The following is an 8,890-nucleotide window of genomic DNA, read 5'->3' as shown; positions in this document are numbered from 1 at the left end:
TCTCGAAGAGGTCCATTTTGTGCTTAGTTGTCCAGCATTGAGAAATATTAGAGAACGATTAATTCCACTCAAATTTTAAAGACAGCCTTGTTTATTTAAACTCATTTTGTTATTGTCGTCTACGAACGAAACTATTGTACAACATTTTGCTTTATATTTGCATAGAGCTTTTAAACAACGCAATGCTTATGTAACGTAATTTTTCTTTGTAGTAATATGCAACTTAATGTCAATTCCATGTGTACCCCCTTCTAAGGGGCTATGGCCTATATGAATAAAACATCTACATCTACATCTCTCTCTCTCTCTCATTTTTGTAAAACGTTTTGACACACAAATTAATCCAATGTTATGATATGGTGCAGAAATATGGGGTTTAACACAACAGAAAGCGGTGGAAAATGTTCAAACGTTTGCTTTAAAGAAATTGATGACTGTCAGCCCCCGAACCCCAGACGACATGGTGTACAGCGGAACTGGACGTTACCCCTTATATCTTTTTACCTATGTCGCTTGCATCAAATACTGGTTACGTTTAATAACACTGGATGATTCCAGACTTCCACGTAAAGCATACAACATGCTCCTATCACTTCATAATGATGGTAAAATTTGTTGGGTAACTCATGTCTGTAAAACTTTACACGAGAAGGGTTTTGGCGTTATATGGGAAAATCAGGGGGTGGCAAATCAAAATATAATCTTGAGATCTTTCAAACAGACTGATAGATTGTTACCACCAAAAGTGAAATGAACACACCAGCAGCAACACTAGATTTAGTGTTTACCATATATTCAAAACATCCGTATCCTTGGAATCTTACCGTTCACAACAGTTACGAACAAACATATCCGTGACATCCAAATAAGATTCAGATTAGGTATATCCGAACTACAGACACTCAAAAAACGTTACACTGCTGTATCAGAGCAAGACCTCATGTTCATTCTGCCACAATGCTGTAGAAACAGAACTGCATTTTCTTTTCCACTGCACAGAATTGAACGACTTGCGACAGAAGTTCCTGAAAATACAGGTTTCAGCATTTGATGCAAGACGAGCATTGCCTCCATGACCTTGGTAGATATATTTATTATGCAAACCAACGTCGTTAATGCTTTTTCCCTTTTCTTGACTTTTTGAAGATTTATTTGACATTGTTGATTATGTTCATAGTATACTATAGCAACGGTTCACTCTTACATTGTCAGCACGATCAGTTGTTACGGGTCATATGGCCTGTACAATAAAATTCTTGCGTTCTTGCATTCTTGCGTTCTTTCTCTCTCTCTCTCTCTCTCTCTCTCTCTCTCTCTCTGTGTCTCTGTCTCTCTGTTTGTCTGTCTGTCATTCTGTCTCTCTCCCTTTTAAAAATTATTTTAATTTTTCTAATGTATTTTTGTGCTCCCCCCCCCTTTTTTGTTGTTGTTTTGTTTTGTTTTTTTGTTTTTGTTTTTCTTGTGTGGTATTTTGCATTCTGAACAGTTCGTTGTATGTATTCAGATTTCTCTCAGGGTTGTAAAACCCTTCTCTCTCTCTCTCTCTCTCTCTCTCTTCTCTCTCTCTGTGTGTGTGTGTGTGTGTGTGTGTGTGTGTGTGTGTGTGTGTGTGTGCAGTGCGCCCAGCAATCCAGGGTGGGTCAAATAACGTGGCGAAGATATGCGCCAGAAATACAGTCACTGATCGGCGGGCCATCTTGGTCTTGGACCGGGCGGATCGTGGTCAGGTGACTCACTCCCCCTCCCTCTGTCGGTGCACCCTCCGCTCCACCAGCACCCTGATAATAAGGAGTCTTGACGTCCGCTTACAGGACGTCACCAGCCACGTCTGCCACACTGGGACCCTATTAAAGGTACGGTAATGAGGGACTGGGTTGGAGGTGGCGGTGGAGTGTGTGTGTGTGTGTGTGTGTGTGTGTGTGTGTGTGTGTGGAGAAGGAGTCTTTTTGCAAGAATGTCAACATTGCTTTGAGAGATAGTTTCCAAAATCTATGGAGACATGCTCTAGAGGCGAGTAGTGAATGTTTGTTTTATCGAAATTTCAAAAGTGGATTTGGCAGAGAAAAATATATAAGTCAAATGCTTGATAATTACGTTATCAGCTTCTTCAGATTTCGAAGTAGTAATCATATCTGGAAATAGAAACAGGGAGACACATAGGCATACCACGAGAGTTACGGCTTTGTAAGAATTGTAACGTGTCTGTGATTGGGGATGAGTTTCATTTTATAATGGAATGTCCCAATTATGATCATTTTTTTTCTCTCAAGGCCTGACTAAGCGCGTTGGGTTACGCTGCTGGTCGGGCATCTGCTTGGCAGATGTGGTGTAGCGTATATGGATTTGTCCGAACGCACTGACGCCTCCTTGAGCTACTGAAAACTGAAAAACTGAAAAATGATCAGTTACGAAATAGATATGTTCCTAAAAAAAAATTTGTCTCCAAAATCGGTTTTTATTTTTTGTAATATGCTCAAAGGAGGCAAAGGAGTCATTTTAGCTGTAAGTAAGATGATTAGATTTGCAAATGTTGCCTAGCTATACTTTTGGAGTTAAAAGACATTTGTGTTTTCTCAACTTTTATGTGGCATTGTTGTGTATTTGGAAATGTTTGTTCTGGGCATGAAAAGATTACTTTGCAGTAATCCTCCATACTCCAATAGGAGTGAAAGGATAATTAAAACTTGAAACTTGTGTGTGTGTGTGTGTGTGTGTGTGTGTGTGTTGTGTTGTGTTGTGTTGTGTTGTGTTGTGTTGTGTGTGTGTGTGTTTGTGTGTGTGTGTGTGCGTGTGTGTGTGTGTGTGTTTGTGTACGTGTGTATTGTGTGTGTGTCAGTCTCTGTGTGTGTGTTTTGTGTGTGTGTGTGTGTGTGTGTGTGTGTTTTGTGTGTGTGTGTGTGTGTGTGTGTTGTGTGTTGTGTGTGTGTGTGTGTGTGTGAAAATTAGGCATACATCATCTTTATGCATGAATTTGTAATATGCCTCTGACGATGGATTCAGTTTTGTGATTTTTTCTCAAAACACTAACCCGAACATCAACATTTCTTAACATAAAACACAGAATTATATTCAACAACTGGCATACATAAACAAAATAGCAAATACGCACCTCAAATGTCCAAGGGTCTGAGAGAAAAAGAAAGAAAGAAAAAAAAAAGATCTCAGCTTTGAAAGTGTGTATAATTACCAGGTTCAGAAAAAGACAAAGTGAAAAATATTCGATGCTTTCTAGAGAAAAAAAAATCCGTGAATGGATCTGTAATACAGAAAATAACAACTGCAAAGACGACCACAAAAAATTAAAACAACAACAACAACAAACAAACAGATAAAAAAGAAAAAAAACAACAAAGAGAACGACAGAAAGGAGGAATTTTCTGGCACATAATTCCCAGAAGGTGCGGTGTATATTGAAAGAACCCCCGGCATCCCCACGGGGAATGTAGTGGGGAGTTCCTTGGGGTTGGGGGTGGGGGTAGGGGGGTGGGAGGGGAAGAGGCTGTGTGTCTTCACAATCACGCCTTGTGAACCGCAAGTTTACATTTAAACCATGTTTTATAGAACAGACGGAGGCTAGAGCTTTCGCGGTGTACGTTTAAAGGCGGGCCTTTTATGCAAGTAGTGTCAATCCGAGATTGTCTTTTTCTCACAGGTCAGCTCCCAGAACGGGACGACTAGACAGCTGACGTGTGAGGGCCTGTCCGCCAGATATGGACGAGAACTGCTGTACGAGGGAAGGCAGGAGGTGATCCTTGACCTCGTGCTCTCTGCCCACGCCTTCCCCAGCGCCGTGTGGTTGAAGACTTTTAGTTCTGGTGAGGTGGCAGTCACACCTGTACTCTGCAAGGCCTTGCGTTGTGCGACGCCTTGTTTTGATACACCGTGTGTAGTGTGCTGTGTGCTGCTGTGCTGTGTTGCAGTGTGCTGTGCTGTGTTGGGTTGTCTGTGCTATGTTGTGCTGAGTTGTGTTGTGTTGTGTTGTGTTGTGTTGTGTTGCGATGTGTTGTGTTGTACTTTGTTGTGTTGTGTTGTACTGTCGGTGTTGCGTCGCGTTGCATTTCGGTTCATTGTCGAGCTATGTGGTGTCTTGAGTGTAGTGTAGTGTAGTGTAGTGTAGTGTAGTGCAGTGCAGTGCAGTGTAGTACACTGCAGTGTAGTGTAGTGTAGTACAGTGTAATGTTGAATAGTGCAGTGCAGTGCAGTGCAGTGCAGTGTAGTGTAGTGTAGTGTAGTGTAGTGTAGTGTAGTGCAGTGCAGTGCAGTGCAGTGCAGTGCAGTGCAGTGCAGTGTAGTGTAGTGTAGTGTGTAGTGTAGTGTGTAGTGTAGTGCAGTGCAGTGCAGTGCAGTGCAGTGTAGTGTAGTGTAGTGTAGTGCAGTGCAGTGCAGTGTAGTGTAGTGTAGTGTAGTGCAGTGCAGTGCAGTGCAGTGCAGTGCAGTGCAGTGCAGTGCAGTGCAGTGTAGTGTGTAGTGTAGTGTGTAGTGTAGTGCAGTGCAGTGCAGTGCAGTGCAGTGTAGTGTGTAGTGTAGCGCAGTGCAGTGCAGTGCAGTGCAGTGTAGTGTAGTGTAGTGCAGTGTAGTGCAGTGCAGTGCAGTGCAGTGCAGTGCAGTGCAGTGCAGTGTAGTGTGTAGTGTAGTGTAGTGTAGTGTAGTGTAGTGTAGTGCAGTGCAGTGCAGTGCAGTGTAGTGTGTAGTGTAGTGTAGTGCAGTGCAGTGCAGTGCAGTGTAGTGTGTAGTGTAGTGTAGTGCAGTGCAGTGCAGTGCAGTGTAGTGTGTAGTGTAGTGCAGTGCAGTGCAGTGCAGTGCAGTGTAGTGTGTAGTGTAGTGTAGTGCAGTGCAGTGCAGTGCAGTGTAGTGTGTAGTGCAGTGCAGTGCAGTGCAGTGTAGCGCAGTGCAGTGTAGTGTAGCATAATGTAGTGTTTTGTAGTGTAGTGTAATTTAGTGTAGAGGTGTATAGTGAAGTGCAGTGCAGTGCAGTGTAGTGTAGAAAAGCACACAACATTTCATTTCGTTGCTTTACAATGACAGTATCCTTTATAAAGAAAACAAAGAAACATAATATACTATATGATAACTGTTTTCAGAAAACAAATTTAAGAGAACGGATTTAATATTCATTAATGTACTTAATTATTTAATTGCTTATTTCTTTATTTGTCCATTCATTCATTCATTGTAATTTCCTTCTTGGTTTTTTTTTTGTCCCTTGACGGTTTTGTTGTTGTTGTTGTTGTTGAAGGATGCATTTCCCCACTAAATCCTAATCCTTGTAGTGTAAACGTTTTCAAACATTTTTTTCCACATACCTCAGTTGGGGGAAAAGAATATCTAAAGACATGGTGAACCTTTTCTTCACGAAGAAAACAAATACTGTATGCTCTGTGAAAGGCTTATCGATGTGTGAAAAACATGTGTCATCTTTCGCAAAGTGTACTCTCTGGTCAGGAAGTTCGTGAGTGAGTGTAGTCCTGCCATGGTATGGAGTTGACGTAACAGTTGTTGTGATGACGGTGCATGGAATGTGACGTAACATGTGAGACCGTTGGTTGGGCAGATGGCGTCAACGTGTCCTGTGAGGCCATCATCCCTGTGGTCTCTGTCTGTCTCGAAGATGATGATCAAATAGAGGACCAACAGGCTGGCAAGGGTATGTTTCTTCCTCTTCTTCTTCACGTTGACAGAGAAACCCCAGCTATATAGAAACATATTTGGTGTCTGCCTGTCATCGCCTGTGCCTGTTTCTCTGTCTCTCCTGGGTTTCTCTCTCTGTTTCAGTCTGTCTATCTGTCTCTGTCTTTCTCTATCCCTCTCTATTTCTGTCTCTGTCTGTGTTGATTATTCTGGTTTTGAAGCTGAGTGCGCTTTAGCTACATTTGTGTTTGACAGTATGTTACGTGTAGACGTGTCGTTATATGAAGTTTGTATGACATAATGTTCACATACCCCTTCATAAAGGGCTCTGACCTATACGTGAATGAACCATCTTGAAATTTTGAAACAATCTCTGTCCGTCCGTCTGTCTGTCTCTCTGTCTGTCCGTCTGTCTGTCTGTCTCCATTTATCTCCATTCTCTCTCTTCGTTTTCCGCCTCCCGCAACCCCCTCCCCCCCTCTCTCCCTCTCTCTGTGTCCCTTACATCCTCTATCTATTTGTCTGGCCTCTCCCTCTCCCTTTGTACACACACACACTCTCTCTCTCTCTCTCTCTCTGTGTCAGTCTCTCTGTCTCTCTTAGCACTTGTGTGGCTGGGCATGCCTTTTCTGAACGGCAGGAAACTCAACAACCAAGGAGGACAGTCCTGCTGCTGAGGATGAGGGCAGGTTGTCTCCCTTCTTCACGGCTCTGACCATTGGGCTGGCGGCGGGCCTCGCAGTCGTCCTGCTTCCGGTTGTCGCAGTCCTCGTCTGGCTATGGCGGAGAGGCTGGAACCTTCCGTGCTCCCGTGAGTAGCCACCGCCAGCATCCCCGCCGTTTTCTCTGTCCGAAATCGATAACGTCATCTTTGCCGTCATCGTTGGTTCGTTCGCTGTCGTCGTTGCCTCCGTTGTCATCATTGCTGGCGCTGTCATCGCCATCCTCGTTGAAACCGTCATGTCTTCTTTGCCATGTGGCCGTCATCGTTATCGTCATTATTGTCATTATCGCTTCTGTCATAAAGTGTACCTGACATTGCACAGTGACGATGAGAATGACAGCTGTAAAACCGACATGACCGATGATGATGATGATGATGGTGATGATGATGGTGATAATAGTGGTAATGGTGGTGGTGGAGTGTATTTTGATGGTGATGATGATGATGATGACGATGATGATGGTGATGATGATAATGATGGTAGTGGTAATGCTGATGGTAGTGGTGCTGTGTATCACGGTGATGATGATGATGATGATGACGATGATGGTGATGATGATGATAATGGTGGTGGTGGTGGTGGTAATGGTGATGGTGATGTTTGTGATGATGATGATGACTATGGTGGTGATGGTTATGATGATGATGAACGATAATGATCACGACAAGTGTGGTGACGACAGCTCCGGTGACGATCATGATGGTAGTGGTGATGGTGATGATGGTGGTGTGTACTATGATGATATGATGATGATGATAATGGCGATCTGATGATGGTGGTAGTGGTGGTAGTGATGACAACTTCACCTTCAGTGACGATCAAAACGAGATTGACTACAGCATTATGAACCAGCGATTGTCTATTCATGTTTATTGGATGATGTGATGATTTCAGGGTCACCTGGCGCAGAAGCTGCCGGCAGCAGACGGTAAGATTTTTTTCCCGCTTTTTCCCATCACTGCATCTCGACTCCCCCTCTCTCTGTCTCTGTCTCTGTGTCTCCGTTTCTGTCTGCCTGTCTGTCTGTCTCTGTCTCTGTTTCTGTCTCTCTGTTTCTCTCTCTCTCTCTCCATCTCTCTCTCTCTCTCTCTCCGTGTCTCTGTTTCTGTGTTTCTTTCTCGCTCCGTCTGTCTGTCTTTGTCTGTATGTCTCTCTGTCTTTCTCTCTCGCTTGGTCGCACAACGCCACTTGTAAGCGAACCATTAGCTAAGCTGTGAAACAGTGTATGAAGCTGTTTTCGAAATATTGTGTTTCCCATGTGGCATAGATCTACTGGGGCATTCCTCCAGCTAGCGAAACGTGGTTCACCACCAGATGCATGCCTTGAGAATCCGCGATCAGACACGTGAGACTTTGCCTTGTGATGTTTTTTGTTTTTTTTCAGGGGAACAGAAGTGGATTCCTCCGGCTATGCCCCGCAGTGTGAAGGTATGAGGTTTTGTCTTCGTAAACAGAAAGAAAGAAAGAAATGGGAAAAAAGGCAGGAAAGAAAGAAACAAAGGAAGAAAGAAAGACAACAAGAAAGAAAGGCAGACTGCAGGCAACAAAGAAGCCAAATGTGGAGTGATGGCCTAGAGGTAATGCGTCCGCCTAGGAAGCGAGAGAATCTGAGCGCGCTGGTTCGAATCATGGCTCAGCCGCCACTATTTTCTCCCCCTCCACCAGACCTTGAGTGGTGGTCTGGACGCTAGTCATTCGGATTAGACGATAAAACGAGGTCCCGTGTTGCAACATGCACGTAGCGCACGTAAAAGAACCCACGGAAACACTTCGATAGGAAAAACAAATAGAACAGCACGCAGGAAAAAAAACAAACAAAAAAACAAAAAAAAACCCCAAAAAACAAAACACACACACACACACACACACACACACACACACACAAACCACCACGGGTGGCGCTGTAGTGTAGCGAAGCGCTCTCCCTGGGGAGAGCGGACCGAATTTCACACAGAAATCTGTCGTGACAAAACAAAAGAAAAAAAAAGAAGAGAAATACGAATAACAAAAGCAGAAAGGATGGGTGAATGAAAGAATGAACGAAAGAATAGGAAAGATGAAAAGACAACAAAAGAAAAAAGACTGATCAAGAAAATTAGAATGACGACGAGGACGATAACGCCAATGACGATGGTAGCGATACCAGTGACGCCAATGATTAAGGTGTGCCTCAGTGTGTGCTGGTCGACGTGTGCCTGATCAGAAAATATGTGACAATGATAATTACTGTGATATTAGCAGTAATACTAATAGTAGGCGACGATGATGACGACATCGAAGAAGTTGTGGTGTTGATGGTGGTTGTGAATTTTTTTTTTCTTTTAAGAAGAATTTTTGTTATGCATGTTTGTTAGGGTTAGCAACAAGAAGAACAAGAGAGGCAAGGCCTTCAAGACTCACTTGTGATACACTTTAAAAAAAAAATCCAAGCTTTTTATGTATTGAGTATAATTTCAAAATGTAATGTTTAAGATGAGAAAGATCAGTTTAAAGCAAATTAAGTCCCCTAGCATTAATTACAGAGTGATTTCCCTTTT

General features: G+C 43.2%; 1 protein-coding gene across 3 annotated transcripts in view; it reads left to right on the top strand.

The window, feature by feature from the left end:
* LOC143282363 (uncharacterized) overlaps positions 1–8,152 on the top strand; it is a 13,964-nt gene extending 5,812 nt beyond the window's left edge. For 2 of the 3 annotated variants that reach the window (XM_076587976.1, XM_076587977.1), the window contains exons 3-8: positions 1,618–1,853; positions 3,653–3,815; positions 5,552–5,644; positions 6,269–6,439; positions 7,248–7,281; positions 7,738–8,144. In XM_076587976.1, the coding sequence (XP_076444091.1) occupies positions 1,618–1,853; positions 3,653–3,815; positions 5,552–5,644; positions 6,269–6,439; positions 7,248–7,281; positions 7,738–8,044 (1,004 nt within the window). In that variant the 3' untranslated portion in view covers positions 8,045–8,144. Of the gene's footprint in view, positions 1–1,617; positions 1,854–3,652; positions 3,816–5,551; positions 5,645–6,268; positions 6,440–7,247; positions 7,282–7,737 lie in introns of all 3 variants that reach the window. The other variant, XM_076587978.1, reaches the window with a different exon arrangement.
* The last annotated feature ends 738 nt before the right edge of the window (positions 8,153–8,890 follow it).

Source organism: Babylonia areolata, chromosome 5 (genome assembly GCF_041734735.1).
Source record: "Babylonia areolata isolate BAREFJ2019XMU chromosome 5, ASM4173473v1, whole genome shotgun sequence".
In the NCBI taxonomy this organism is placed as follows: Eukaryota; Metazoa; Mollusca; class Gastropoda; order Neogastropoda; family Buccinidae; genus Babylonia; species Babylonia areolata.
The sequence above is the reverse complement of the archived record's forward strand: the minus strand, read 5'-3'. Positions and strand labels throughout refer to the sequence as shown.